The sequence below is a fragment of the Schistocerca americana genome, chromosome 7 (genome assembly GCF_021461395.2).
Source record: "Schistocerca americana isolate TAMUIC-IGC-003095 chromosome 7, iqSchAmer2.1, whole genome shotgun sequence".
Classification (NCBI taxonomy): Eukaryota; Metazoa; Arthropoda; class Insecta; order Orthoptera; family Acrididae; genus Schistocerca; species Schistocerca americana.
Window position 1 is genome coordinate 591,817,288 of NC_060125.1, and position 16,082 is coordinate 591,833,369.

Sequence of the window (16,082 nt, forward strand, 5' to 3'; positions counted from 1 at the left end):
TATCTACATTCAGAGCTAGCTGCCATTCATCACACCAAGTAGAAATTTTTGTAAGTCATCTTGTTTCATTCTATAGTGTTTCGACCACGACAACTTACCTTACACACTGTATAATCAGCAAACAACTGTAAATTGCTCCCCACCCTGTCCGCCACATCACTTATGTGTATAGAAAATAATAACGGTCCTATCACACTACCCTGGGGCACTCCTGACGGTACCCTTGTCTCTGATGAACACTCTCTGTCGAGGACTTCATATTTGGGTTCTATTACTTAAGAACACAAACATTAACCAGCTACATGAATATTTTCTATCGTTTCATGCTCTTATAGTTGTTGGTGTGTAGCACTTAAGTTATGTTGTTTTTGCGACAACTACGTGCTGGGACATATAATCTGACTGTGGAGTTAAATAATGGACACAACACACAAAAGGTTTTCTATAAAATTTATTTCTTTTTAGCTTACAAAAGTGAAAGCACAAACAAATTCTGAAAGAATATTCTGTCCCAGTCATCCAGCTACCTTTTGTAATTCACTGCACAAAATACTGTAACAAATTGTCTTTGGCCCCGCTCATGCACCCAAATCTAGTACGGAAGTATGCTTCACGCTTCAGACTTTAACAACAGCTTTCCCTAGGTTCTCTCCTTGCAGCATGCCAACAAAGGCTTTGGGAGTGTTCTGGAAGCCGTCGGTAACAGTCTCGTGGTACTTGATTTTCCCCTCCCTGATCCACTGCATCAGCTGTCCGATGCCCTCTCCCCAGCGGTCGTGCCATCGGATGTACATGAATCCCTCCATGCGGAGCTGCTTGAATATGGCTGCGTGCTGAATGATGGTAGCCTTCGGGAGATTAGACTCGTTGTATCCAGATATCGCGCCGCACACGGAGATGCGACCGTACTCTCGCATGCTGTTGATGATTGCGCTGCTCATCTCGCCGCCCACGTTGTCGAAGTACACGTCGACGCCGTCAGGTGCCGCCTGCTTCAGCGCCTCTGTGACGTCATTCGTCTTGTAGTTAAATGCGTGATGGAATCCCAACTCCTCTTTCAGCCACTTCACCTGCGGAAGAGAGGCCAGTTATATCGCTACAAGAGGACGTTTTCACATTGTGTAAATAAGTTACAGCTAATTACTATAATGACATCCACTCCTGATTCGGCTGGCTGGCTCTGAGCACTATGGGACTCAACTGCTGAGGTCATTAGTCCCCTAGAACTTAGAACTAGTTAATCCTAACTAACCTAAGGACATCACCAACATCCATGCCCGAGGCAGGATTCGAACCTGCGACCGCAGCGGTCTTGCGGTTCCAGACTGCAGCGCCTTTAACCGCACGGCCACTTCGGCCGGCTCCTGATTCGGATTTTCACTCGTTTTCCCAAATCATTCCAGATGAACGTCACAATTTTTGCTACAAATAGGTCATAATTAGCAATTCTCCTCTGCAGCTTTAATAGATATCTGATTATGGTGGCATATGTTTATGATACAATAGTTTTTGCCTCGCTTTTCATTTTTACTGGAATGGTAAAACTGCGTTGTTTAGTGTCTTATTATTTCAACTACATTCTTCCTTTATTAACTTCTGAATAGATTAGTTTTTGGAGGGGGTCCACCTTCATAAACACCCAGTTTTACCTTTTCTTCTGTTTACCACATATGTTTTGCTGAATATTGAGAATCATCAGTGGGCCTTTATTTTATTTCTATTAAACAGGAAAAATTGCTCTTTACTATGTACTTGTAAACATATAAATTTGGGTTTTGAAGACAGTATTTACAAATTTGAAACACAAAGTATTGTTTATATGCAGTGGTTTTCCTGGGTTTTTATGTTTTTGTTTTTTTTATTGCACTTGTTTTCTTTTGCGGCTTGTCTTTTGCCACCATATAGATCTTAATGTGGAAAAGTTATTTACTTCGAAATTTTACGCCTGGGATGTTATGGTCTACCTAACATTAACTAGTTCTATTTGGAAGATTTGTGTGTGTGCATGCATGTGTGTGTGTGTGTGTGTGTGTGTATGTGTGTGTGTGTGTGTGTGTGTGTGTGTGTGTGTTTTTGTGTGTGTGAATGGGTGTGTGTTTTATTTATTTACTTACTTTTTTATCTAATTATTTATTTTATTTTCATTTATTTCTAAGTATTTTCTTTAAAAAGATGTGTGTGTAAGGGAAAGGGGGGGGGGGGAGGGGGAGCTTATAGGTCGGTGTTGTCCGATAGTTCTTTGAGGGCGGGGAACACACTTCCATTATAGAGAGCTCTGTATACATGTATTATTTGTTTGTAAACGAACACAGACAGAAGAGCTTCAACCTCAAGATGACAACTTCTGGATTTGTTACTCGACCCTCTATTCAATAGCTAACAACAGATTCCGGTACATCCTTGTAACTAACCACTTTTGTTTATATTACCCCCAAAAATTTCGTATAGGTGGCGATGAGATCAGATGATTAATGCGGAAAAAATATTGCGTCGCTGCATGCTTCCCCGTTCTGTATTACATTTCTATTTTGTATATTTTTGTCGATATTTTAATTTCAAAGAAAGGCAGTAATAAACATAAGATCTCCCGTTTACAGTAGACGTTTGCAGTGCAAGAACACACAGACACAGCAGAAGTGCGAGTACTGTGACATAAGTCAAGCCTGCGATGAGTACGTACAATGAACTGTCTGTCGGGGTTTTGAAACAACCACAGAGTGTAATTTTTCTGAATTTACTTACGTAATTATCGTTAATGAAACATAACTAGTCATTTTTTTCTACTGTCCTTAGCGGGTCAGTGTTACACTGTGGCCTTGAAACAATGATAATGCGCCAAGACTCGACCAGATAGTAAGTGGTTAGAATATTCGTGAAGAATGAGATTTCGAGCTTTAAAATTAGCTGTTGTGCTTTAGAGACTGAGTGCAAACGGTTTATGGTTCATCAGTACAGTACGGAGTGAAGACACGTGAGTACTGCTCATCAACATCTATCCTTGAGACGTCTCCAGAGAAGAGTGGAGGCTGTGAACGCATGCCCAGTTTCATTCTCTTTTTCTTATTTTTCATATGTATATTCACCGATAGTAATACAAATACGACACTTCATCTCTCAAGCTCTCTTTATACCGGCCAACCAAACAATATGCTTTTGTACGAGTGACACATCATACAATTTTTTGAAAATAGCCAACATAATCTCGTTGAATGGAGGTGCGACCTTAAACATCTGATCAAAAGCATCCAGATACCTATTAATGGACATTAATATTGGAGGTGTCCACCCTCCGCCTTTATGACAGCTTGAAACCTCCTAGGGACACTTTTAGTGAGGTGTGTGTTTGTGAAGAAACGCCATCCCATTCTTCCTCAAGAACCGAAACGAAAGAAGATTGATTGATTGATTTTAACAGGAGAGCTAAAACAGCTTAGGTCTAACCCGCCACAGCCCGGACCGAAACTAGGTTTATCGTGCGGTACCGCTCCCTGTCTATCTAGTAAAGCCAACCAGTGCCCTTAAATAGTGCAAAGAGTCCCTCTACCAGTTTTTTGCTAGACACAATTTCTTCAGGTCTAGTTGTCCCGAAGATTCTGTATCTTTTACTCTCTAATGCCATGCATTCAAAGATTAGGTGTGATGCAGTTTCTTCACCCTCATCACAGATCCTACATTTAGGGTCCTCTTCCATTATACTCATTGTGTGTAGGTGTTTTTTGAGGTTCCCATGGCCGGTCATCAGTCCAGTCATGAGTTTGATCTCTTTCCTGTTCAATCCCAGGATTACAGAACTTCTTTTAAAACATGGCTTGGGCATCATTACCTTACCATGTTTTTGTTTATGGACCTTGGTCCAATATCCTATGTGCTGTTTCCTATGCCACTTCAGTAGTTCTAATTTGACCATAGCCTTGGTGATTTTCAATACAGGTTCCAGTACAATAAATGGAGTTGTTGCCCCCATCCTAGCCAATCTATCGGCTTGTTCATTGCCACAGATCCCTGAGTGGCCAGGGACCCCACACTAGGTACACTCTGTTGCTTCCCCCTAGCTCCACCAAAGCCCTGTGGCAATCTGCAACAATCTTAGATCTTGTTGCAGGAGCTGCCAATGATTTCAGGGCTGCCTGGCTGTCTGAATAGATGTAGATGCTATGGTCATTGTAGCACCTACGCATATTCTCCTCCTCACATGCCATGACTGCAGTAATTTCGGCTTGGAATACAGAGGCCAGTTTCCCTAGAGAGATGCTGCTCTCCAGTCTTGGTTGAACCCCTTACAACCCTGCCCCGACGCCTTGATCTGTTTTCGACCCATTGGTGAACCAAACGATGTCCCCCGTACGGTGTCGAACTGTTTTCTTCCACTGCTCCCTACTTTCAATTATTATGTTGTAAGGCTCGTCGAAGCAGTTCGGAGCTATTATATAGTCGGCGGGCATTTCCCCGGCCATACCTATATTTACCTCACTCTCAGTATGTTAGTGTGTGATTCTGGATATCCGAATGAGACCCAGTTTTGGCCAGTCTTAAGTCTATATGCCCCAGCTACTGCCTCCATCTTAACCCAAAGGTGAAGTGGAGGCACATCCAGCATGGCTTCCATTCCAGCGGTTGGTGTGCTGCTATTTCCGCCCGTTATGGCAAAACAGGCCAATCTCTGCACATTAGCAAGCTCTTTAGCAGAAACCCGCTGTTCTACCTTCTTTCACCACACTATGGCCCCCTAGGAAATCCTAGGTCTAACCACTGTGGTGCATATCCAGTGCATACCCCTGGGGCTTAGGCCCCAGTTTTTGCCACAAGTCCTCCTAGTAACGAAAGAAGATAGTGAAGTTGGACACTGGGATCTGGTGTGAAGTCGACGTCCTAACGGTGATTCACTAAGTTCAGATAGGGGCTCTGGGTAGACTAGTCAATTTTAAGAACGTTATCGTACACAAACCATGGGCTCACGGACGCTGCTTTGTGGCAGAGTGTAGTGTCACGCTGATACAACATTCATCGTCTCCAAACTGTACCTTTACTGTACACAGTATGCAATATTGCAGAATGTGTTCGTATCCTTCCGCATTTAGTGTTTTCTTAAACCCAATAAGGGGACCACTCCATAACCATGACAAACACCCCAGTAGCATAAAATCACTTCCTCCGCATTTTACTGCTCACAGAAACGTTCTCCAGGCATCCAGCAAACCGGAAACTTCCCACGGAATTGTCACAAGGTATAGTGTGATTCATTACTCCAAATCATCAGTTTCATCCACTATCCAGTGATGTTGTTGTTTACAGCTCTCCAAGCGTCGCTTTGTACTGACTGCAGAAACGTGTGGCCTATAAGCAGCTGCACGATCACTGTACTCCATGTTTGTTAACTCCCTGTGCACAACCAATGTGCTGGTCGTACTGCTGGTAGCACTTTGGAACTGACGAGTGAAATCTATCGCTGATTTCACGCGATTTTTATAACCACATTCCGCAATATTCGATGGTACCTGTCTCTCAGTGTGTGAGCCCTGCCTGGTCTCGGTTTACTGTGGCTGTTCCATCGCTTTTCGACTTCAAATTCGAAGTAACAGAGCTCTCGCGACTGATAAATCCTGATGTCGCTGCTTCTCTCCCCACTTCCTTTCATACTGGCACGTCTGCCTCTAGCGACAATTAGTCGTCAATTTCCCATTACATAGAGGTGTCCGAATATTTTTGAGCAGGTAATGCATATGTCTTTATTTACACTTTGTGTGAGGGTTGCCAGACATTAATGCACCGCATTTTTTTTCTTCAATAATTCTTTATTGGACATAATGAGAATTACACGCACGAAAGAATGGTGTTTTGTCTACATACCCTATTTTTTCACGTAATCTCCATCCCGTTCTATGGTCTTCCTCCAGCGCAAAACGTCCTGTCGGTACCAGTCCTTGTCCTGGTGACGGAGCCAGTGCTTCCCTGTGTGAATCACCTCCTCATTGTCCTCAAAGTGTCTTCCACGAATGGCATCTTTTATTGGCCCAAGCAAGTGTTAAGCCCGAGGGGGTAGGTCAGGGCTGTAGGGTTGATGGAGTATCACTGTCCAACCCTGTTCTGCGATGCGTTCAGCAGTCCTCATACTTGTGTGGGGCCGAGCGTTATCGTGTTGCAGCAAAACATTTGCTGGATTGTTGTGGCGCCTAAGTCGCCGGAAGCGCGTCTTCAGTTTTGTTAATGTGTTGACATATGCTCCTGAATTAATGGTACCGCCTCTTGGTATCATATCAATGAGAATCACACCTTAACAGCCCCAGAACACGATGATCATGATCTTACTGGCGGAAGCAGGTGCTTCGAATTTTTTCTTCTGCGGGGAAAGAGAACGGCGCAATTCCATCGACTGTCGTTTTGTTTTGGGCTCAAGATGGTGAACCCAGGTTTCATCACCTGTCACAATCTGGGACAAGAAGGCCTCCCCCTCAGCTTCAAAACGTTGCAGCAAATCAAGACAAAATGTTTTTTTCCGTGCGATTTGTGATCCACCGTTAGACATCGCATGACCCATCTTGCACACGCTTTTGAATATCCAAAAATGCGCTTCAGTCTGGAACCACGCGACTGCTACGGTCGCAGGTTCGAATCCTGCCTCGGGCATGGATGTGTGTGGTGTCCTTAGGTTAGTTAGGTTTAAGTAGTTCTAGGTTCTAGGGGACTGATGACCTCAGATGTTGAGTCCCATAGTGGTCAGAGCCATTTGAACCATTTGTCCATTTGTCCTCGTGAATGACAACATCAGCTCGCTGCAACATGTCAGGTGTGACAGCCGTGGATGGTCTCCCCGACCGCTGCAAATTGTCGAGCTCCACTGAACCACCTTCTGATGACCTCACCCTCCGTGCCCAGCTACTAACTGTACTCCTGTCGACAGCAGATGCTGCATAGACTTTGCACAAATGTTTGTGAGTATTCCCCACTGTTTCTCCTCTACACTGAGAAATTCAATGGCGGCACGTTGCTTGTAACGTGTGTCACCCTCAGACGCCACTTTGAAACTGTCCTGCTGCTACGCTATCTGTCGGAAGTGAAAGATACTTGGCGCACTCACTCAGGAGACTTCAAATAATGCATACGTAAAGTTTCCCATTCGTAGCATTGTTTTCAGCTGAGATAAAAATGGGATGCATTACTTTCTGGGCAGCCTTCCTATGTCTGAAGAATGTAAGGATTTTGAGGAAAACTCAGCAGTACTTACGAACAAGTGTCACTGATCTGATGAGATTATGCTGCACTGACCTGACCTGCGTCTGTTGTGTACATAGTTCCACGTAGTCAGCGCATACACAACTTTCCCATGAGAGCGCGCCCCGCTAAGCACAACAGTGCAGGCGCAGCGCTCGTCCATCTCCGCACCACGAGATGGCGCTGCCATAGAGACGGACCAAATTCTGCTTCCGCAGATCCGTGTATTAATATGTAACGCAGCCAATGAGATTGCTGCTAAAGTAGAACTTTTTCTCCTCGCAGATCACACTCGCGCAGTGATACACGAATGCGCGTGGTATTATAACGAGTGTACAGACCTCCGATTAGTCAGTCTGCATTTGTCTGCACTAATCTGTACCAGTCTGCATTAGTCTGTACCAGTCTACATTTGTCTGTGCCAGTCTATAGTCAAGTTTCAGTCTGTGCCTAATAAGATTACCATATTCCTGTACATAGCCATGAAGATAAATGTATACACACTTTTGTCAAGTATCAGAGATATATGTGAGAATAAGACTAACGTACCAATACGAAAGGAACTTCAGATTGTCAATTGTAAATAGCATCCAGAACCACGTTAAGTAATTTTTATGTTTGTTACTATTTTAATAAATGTGTGTGAAAATTAATCAAGTTCTGTTTTAGGTTGGTCACCGTCAATCTGCTACTCTAAGCGTGCAAGTGGCATTTCTATCGTCCGACCTAACGGCAGAAGATAAACACGCCACGATAAGGCCACGAGACATATTGCTGACACTCAACTACTTCGTTAGAGCGACATCTCAAATAATCTGATGGTGTGTGTACTGAAGGTCTTACAGAACGCACACCACAGCGTCATATGTGCAGGAATCCCAAATAGAAGCGGTGTCTTACCTTAGCGTCTGATCCCGCGAAACCAATTACTTTGCACCCCTTGAGGCGCGCTATCTGCCCGACTATGGACCCCACAGCACCTGCTGCCCCACTGACTACGGCGACCTCTCCCTCCTTAGGCTTGCAGATCTCCAGCAGTCCAAAGTAGGCCGTGATTCCGGGCATGCCCAGCACCCCCAGAGAGAGGGAGAGGGGCAGCTCCCCCAGGTCTGGCACCAGCATGACCGGCGACATGAAGTAGGGAGCGTCGGGCCCCACGTCGGCCACGGTGCGGTCGCGCCACCCCCAGTAGCCGACCACGTACCGCCCCACTGGGAAGTCCGCAGCACGGCTCTCCACGATGCGGGCCACCTGTGGGCAGAGATTAGCACACATACCTTTAGAGACAGCGTAAACTGTGACTTCCTGGCAACAGTGATTTCTGTTAATTGCAATAACTGGTATTTTTAGTAGTGTTTTGTTACGGTTTTGCGAATTCACAACCTGTATCCCTCCACAATGGAAGTGAAACGTGGACGATAAATAGTTTAGACAAGAAGAGAATGGAAGATTTCAAAATGTGGTGCTACAGAAGAATGCTGAAGATTAGATGGGTAGATCACGTAACTAATGAGGAGGTATTGAATAGAATTGGGGAGAAGAGGAGTTTGTGCCACAACTTGACCAGAAGAAGTGATCGGTTGGTAGGACATGTTCTGAGGCATCAACGGATCACCAATTTAGTATTGGAGGGTAGCGTGGAGGGTAAAAATCGTAGAGTGACACCAAGAGATGAATACACTAAGCAGATTCAGGAGGATGTAGGTTGCAGTAGGTACTGGGAGATGAAGAAGCTTGCACAGGATAGAGTAGCATGGTGAGCTGCATCAAACCAGTCTCAGGACTGAAGACCAAAACACATCCCTCCACAATCCACCAACATTAAAATATTCCTGCTGCTGTCGTCTCACCTATTACATTGTGATTAGTAACTTGTAAGGACTAACAGTCACTGACAAGTGCGTTGCTAACTGGTATACCTTGCCAGGTAGATTGTAACAACGTGACGGAAGCCATATGTTCTCGCTTGTAAAGGCGATTATTTGTTTAGACCTAACGTTAGCGTTTTCGATAACCGACGAGACAAAATGTTAGGTGATGTGATATTGTTAATACTCGTATTTAGAACCATTCATCCTCAGTTGTTGCTGACAGGTTAGAGTGTGATATTAGAACTCCACAAAATCTTGGTTGTAATGACAGACTGAGACAGACTAATCTCTAGCGTAGCCCGATGTCTGGATTAGGTTGGAAGGCGATAGTTTGCTTGTGAATTGGCGGAGCTAACGAATGAAAATGGCAAATAAAAGTTGTGGTAAAAGATTGACCTGCAGCGTAGCCTGATGTTTACGTTCACCCAATTTTCTACGTTTATCGCACTTTTCATCACAAAATCTAAAACTGCAAGGTAAAGTCAGAAAACGTTTCTCAGATAATGGACAGGACTACTACATAACTTTTACTACATGATAAACAAAAGTTACTTGAGAACTTGACACGACTGTGCACAGAGAAAATTTTGCCCCAACCAAACAGTCTATAGTAAGTATGGATTAAATGTATTCTTCCTCAGGCTTTAAATTTTTTAGTATTGAAACAAGTGTGAATATATTAATGGTGGATGTTGAGAATAACACAATTTGCCATACACTACAGTTCGAGTTTGTGTTTAGAATACGTGGACCACTTCTTCGACCATAGACAGTTTATACATCGATAGCCTGAGACACAAGACTCTCAGAACGAAGTACGAACGTCGGTCAACAGATGGCGTATGACGTTGAAAGTTATAATGCCTCTTTTAGTAGAATAACCTTGCTTTTAGTTGTTACTTGTGACTTATATAATAACCTGCGAGTTTCATGATAGTGTGGATGCTATAAAACAGGTGGCATGCAGTCTGAATGTAACTGAAATCACAGCCAAATACTGATAATTTGTTACTGTCTTAGCCATGACTTATTGATCATTTTATATGTTCCGGACATTGTATCAGCTTTACTAGCGATCTTGGCGTTTGAAAGTTTCTTCAGAGTTTTCAATCACTTGTTGATTTCTTGCCACCCAAGTTCTCTACAAAGCGCTCGAGAAAGATCTACTGCAGACTGCATAACAGAAAGGAATTGCAGCGTGAGAATTATTGAACTATATGAAAAAAACGTAAATTAGTTACAAACTACAGCGTGCACACACCTTATTCAACATTTAAACGGTACTACATATATTCGGATATAGGTTATGACACGTTCGATAAGACTGCCTTCATTGGCGTTGATGTGGCACAGACGAATAGCGAAATTCTGCATGACCTGCTGAAGTGTCGGAACATTGATCTTGTCGACGGCCTCTGGAATAGCTGTTTTGAGCTCAGCAATAGCTTTGGGGTTATTGCTATACACCTTGTCTTTAATATATCCCCACAAAAAGGAATCGCATGTATTCATATCCGGAGAATATGGCGGCCAATCGAGGCTCATGCCAGTGGTCACTAGAAACCCCAAAGCCAGAATGCGGTCCCCAAACTGCTCCTTGAGGACGTCAAACACTCTCCTTCTTCGATGGGATCGAGCTCTGTCTTGCATGACCCACATCTTGTCTAAATCAGGGTCACGTTGGGTAATGGGGACGAAATCATCTCCAAAGCCTTCACGTACTGTTCGGTAGTCACCTTGCCATCAAGGAATATCGCACAGATTATTCCATGGCTGGACATTGCACGCCACACAGTCACCTGTTGAGGGTGAAGAGACTTCTCGATCGCGCATTGTGGATTCTCAGTTCCCCCAATGCGCCAATTTTCCTTATTGACGAACCCATCCAAATGAAAGTGGGCTTCTTCGATAAACCAAACCATGCATCTGAGTACCAATTCCCACCGTGCCCTGCGGCCAACCGTACAGTTTGAACGTGCTAACGCAAACCGTTCAGAAGTAATGACGATTTCATTTCATACAGTTCAATAGTTATCACACAGTACTTTCCATCGATTTACATTCGTAATATTAACGTCACGCTGTAGTGTATGGTAAAATATAGTCTGCCAACACGGTAATATTTAATGATATGCTGTTTCGTGGTCTTCATTCCAAAGACTGATTTGATGCGTCTGTATCTGCTAGACCTTCTGATTAAGTCTCATCATCTCTGCATACCTAATGCAAGCTTTGTCCGTATGAAACTCCATAGCCGAACACTGGCCGCCCTCTACTATTTGTAGCCCCACACTTCTCCGAATTACCAAACTGACTATTGCTTGATGCCTCATGTTCCAATCTTACAGTTAAGTTGTGCTCATGCACTTTTTTCTGCTCAACACGATTCAGTTTCTCTTCATCAGTTATCCAGTCTACTCATCTAATGTTAAGCATTCTCCGTAACATCGGACACAAAAGCTTCTATTCCGTTCATGTCTACTCTGTTTATTCTACACGAATCGATTACAGATAAGGCTACTACAATCCAGCAAATACTATCGTCTAAGACATTCAGACTTTTAAATTTGTACTCGATATCACCCTTTTTCTTGCGTTGCTTGAGGCTTACCCGACGGATTACTAGTTAAGGTTGTCGGAAGAGAGGTCGATTGTCGTGGTGAAATACCCATAATGTATCACTGACGCAGCTGATTGACATCTGCAGGTGCGTCGAACTCACTGCTGAGTTATGACAGTCATAACATTCATTACTCAGCAATGTATTAGTCGCACCTGAAGGTGTCATTCGGTTGCGTTTGATGAAATATTGTCGAAATTCACAACGACATTCGACCTCACACCCGACAACTGTTTCCACTCCCTATTTCTTATTTATAGAAAAGATTTCATTGCTACTGCTAGTATGCATTTTATACTCTCGTTACTTCTGCCATCGTAAGTTATTTTGCTGTCCAAATAGTAAAAGTCATCTATTACTTCTAGTATCTTGTTTCATAATCTAATTCCCTCATCATCGCCTGATTTAATTCCACCACACTTCGTTACCTTTGCTTTGCTATTGTTAATATTCATCTTACAACTTCTTTTGAAGACACTACCCATTTGTTCAAATAACCTTCCAAGTTTTTGCACTGTTTGGTAGAACTGCAATGCTGTCAGAGAACTGAAGCGTTTTTTATTTGTTCTGCTTCAACTTTAATTTCCTTTCCAAATTTCTCCTGAGTTTCCTTCATTGCTTGTTCAGTGTACTGACTGAATAATATGATGGAGAGGCAGTTACTGATTTCCTTTTCGTATTCTTCTTGGCAGCTGCAGTCTGGTTACTGTGCAATCTAAATACATTTCCCTCCCCGTATTTTATTTTAGATAACTTTTTAATTCCAAAGAGTGTATTCCAGTCAAAATTGTCATTGTTTTTTTTCTAAATATGCAAATGCTATAAATATTGTTTTGCCATTTTTGAATCTATCTGCCAAGATAAATTTTCTCGTATGATCCTACATTTCTCCAGAACCCAAAAATATCCCCCCCCTCCCCCCCAGGCCATTGATACCTGTCGTTCTATTCGTCTTCAGGTGAATTAGTGATCTAACAATGCTTTTTATACGTAGATACCACATCAGTTAATACTCTTCTGCGTTTGTACAAGCGGGTGAAAGCTGTAGTGTAAGTTAGAAGAAACTAAACCTTGAGCCGAAGGGCTGCTATACTCTTATCAACTGCTATGTATTCAAAAGAGTGATATGATTCTGTTGACAACACGCCTTCTAGGAAAATGCAAGATGTCGGTTCAGAGAAATAAAATATGTCTTGTTACATAAAGCTTATGAAATATGTCGATGGACAAGGAGTGATTGGACTAGTGTCAGTTAGTCACAGCGAATGGTATTACATAAAGTAACTGTTGACTAAAGATCGTATAACACACTTGCCAGTTGTCAACGATATCAAGAATAACGTAAATACAAGTCAGGCTATTCCTATTTTTCTAAACACACGGAATTTGGATATTTCTGATAGACGATAAACATCTGCAAATGTCGAATTAATGTGTGTGATAAGTAGCAGTTCACAACAAGATGACTTTTACAGTAAAACAGTAATGGCAACTTTCTTATACAGTGAGACTGATGGTTTACTTAACGACATATGAATTGATCGTGTACTGTTGTAGGGAAGAGAGTCATGGATCCTTAAAAACGAGATAAAAGCAAACCACAAGCAGCAGAAATGAGATTTTTTTAGGGAAGTGAGAGTTGTTCCCAGTGAAGACCACATAAGAAATGAAGTTGTTAGGAACGAACTAAATATTTATAACACTAATGAAAAGACTGAACAAAATAAAACTGTATGCTAACATCACCAACAAAGAATGAGTGGCCACGCTGTACCAGCCAAGAGAAAGAAGGGACGTACGAAGGCCCAGAAAGAGGTGGCAGTAAAAGGTGAAGCCGGAAGAGGCACAAACGACTCAGCCTTGAAGGACAGAAGAAGGAGAAGATAAAATTGATCGTAACTAAAGGACCACGGCAAAAATCGCATTCAGTTAACGATAGATTTATGTCTATCATTTTATGATCAAGTAAATAAAAAAAGGCGTACACCAACAAACTAATTATTCATAATGTTATCATTTGAGATTAATACCAACTCACAAAGCAGTTTCAGTATCTATCTGATTACTTCAGCTTTGTTACATATTAGAAATAAGCATGTGATAATATTATTCTCATTCAACATCGTCTGTAAGCAACTTAAATCTGCCGCGTGGTCAGGGGCGTCTTGCCACGGTTCGCGCCGCTGCCCCCGTCGGAGGTTCGAGTCCTTCCTCGGGCATGGGTGTTTGTGTTTGTCCTTAGCGTAGGTTAGTTTAAGTTAGATTAAGTAGTTTGTAAGCCTAGGGACCGATGGCCTCAGAAATTTGGTCGCATAGGAACTTACCACAAATTTCCAAACTTAAATCAAGTAATAAAAAAAAAAGATAAAAGTGAAATAAGAGTGTCTGTCAAAACGCCTGAAAAGGCTTTTATCTTTCAAAAAATTGAACTCGTTCATGTACGACATTTTTTGCAAAGTTTTATCATCTGTCATTACCCAAAAGTAAATTGATTCATTGACTTCAGCAGAGCAAATTGTTTTTATTTTATTTTTGCATCAGTGGTGAACAGAAACAGGGGGTGCCAATGGAAAGTCAGTGATGTTATTTGTGAGGGTGTGTGTGTGGACTTGTGTTCTTCAATATGGCGTACCTGTAATAATTTTGTCATTCGCAATGGTGTTCTTCTGTCAGGACAGTAATTAGTGCGAGTTAATTAGAATTGGTTAGCAACGTAGGCATATGAAAGAAACTTCACCTGCGAGCCGATCATGGTGTTGCCGACGTGGTGCATGTTCTTGTACGCCCTCTGGTAGGGATCGACGCTGATGTAGACTGCCTCGGCGAGTATCTGGCCATCGCGGAGGGCCGGCAGGTCCTCCTCCTCGATGCGGAAATCTTGGAGCCGCGGCTCTCCCTGGAACACGCGGGCGATCACGATCTGGCGCGCCTTCACCATGGCTGCCGGTGTCCTACTGCAAGCGCGGTCGCTGCACGCCGCTTATATAACGCGGCCGCGCCGCGAGACCGTGGCGCGTTGTCATCGCTATCTGTATTGGGTCCCAGATGGAAGGTCGTCAGACTCACGGTGCTGAATCACTGTGGGTCTGAGAGGCGATGAGATGCAAATTCCACCACTGTCTTGCAATTTCACATCCGTTTGTTGTGTAAATTAATAGCTAGTTCTCTCTACAAATGTACGAGGTGCATTCAAGTTCTAAGGCCTCCGATTTGTTTTCTAATTAACTATTCACCGGAAATCGATGAAACTGGCGTTACTTCTCGACGTAATCGCCCTACAGACGTACATATTTTTCACAACGCTGACGCCATGATTTCATGGCAGCGGCGAAGGCTTCTTTAGGAGCCTGTTTTGACCACTGGAAAATCGCTGAGGCAATGGCAGCACGGCTGGTGAATGTGCGGCCACGGAGAGTGTCTTTCATTGTTGGAAAAAGCCAAAAGTCACTAGGAGCCAGGTCAGGTGAGTAGGGAGCATGAGACATCACTTCAAAGTTGTTATCACGAAGAAACTGTTGCGTAACGTTAGCTCGATGTGCGGGTGCGTTGTCTCGGTGAAACAGCACACGCGCAGCCCTTCCCGGACGTTTTTGTTGCAGTGCAGGAAGGAATTTGTTCTTCAAAACATTTTCGTAGGATGCACCTATTACCGTAGTGCCCTTTGGAACGCAATGGGTAAGGATTATGCCCTCGCTGTCCCAGAACATGGACACCATCATTTTTTCAGCACTGGCGGTTACCCGAAATTTTTTTGGTGGCGGTGAATCTGTGTGCTTCCATTGAGCTGACTGGCGCTTTGTTTCTGGATTGAAAAATGGCATCCACGTCTCATCCATTGTCACTACCGACGAAAAGAAAGTCTCATTCGTGCTTGTCGTTGCGCGTCAACATTGCTTGGCAACATGCCACACGGGCAGCCGTGTGGTCGTCCGTCAGCATTCGTGGCACCCACCTGGATGACACTTTTCGCATTTTCAGGTCGTCATGCAGTATTGTGTGTACAGAACCCACAGAAATGCCAACTCTGGAGGCGATCTGATCAACAGTCATTCGGCGATCCCCCAAAACAATTCTGTCCACTTTCGCGATCATGTCATCAGACCGGCTTGTGCAAGCCCGAGGTTGTTTCAGTTTGTTGTCACACGATGTTCTGCCTTCATTAAACTGTCGCACTCACGAACGCACTTTCGACACATCCATAACTCCATCACCACATGTCTCCTTCATCTGTCGATGAATTTCAATTGGTTTCACACCACGCAAATTCAGAAAACGAATGATTGCACGCTGTTCAAGTAAGGAAAACGCCGCCATTTTAAGTATTTAAAACAATTCTCATTCTCGCCACTGGCGGTAAAATTCCATCTGCCATACGGTGCTGC

The 16,082-nt window shown here is 43.4% G+C and overlaps 1 protein-coding gene across 1 annotated transcript; it reads right to left on the reverse strand.

The window, feature by feature from the left end:
• Positions 1-485: 485 nt before the first annotated feature.
• On the reverse strand, positions 486-14,638 carry LOC124622420 (prostaglandin reductase 1-like). The gene is made up of 3 exons (XM_047148113.1): positions 14,438-14,638; positions 8,110-8,460; positions 486-1,070 (listed from the first exon to the last, which is right to left on the reverse strand). Exons 1-3 carry the CDS (start codon positions 14,636-14,638, stop codon positions 618-620), a joined length of 1,005 nt encoding a protein of 334 aa, XP_047004069.1. The 3' UTR covers positions 486-617.
• Between the last annotated feature and the right edge of the window lie 1,444 nt (positions 14,639-16,082).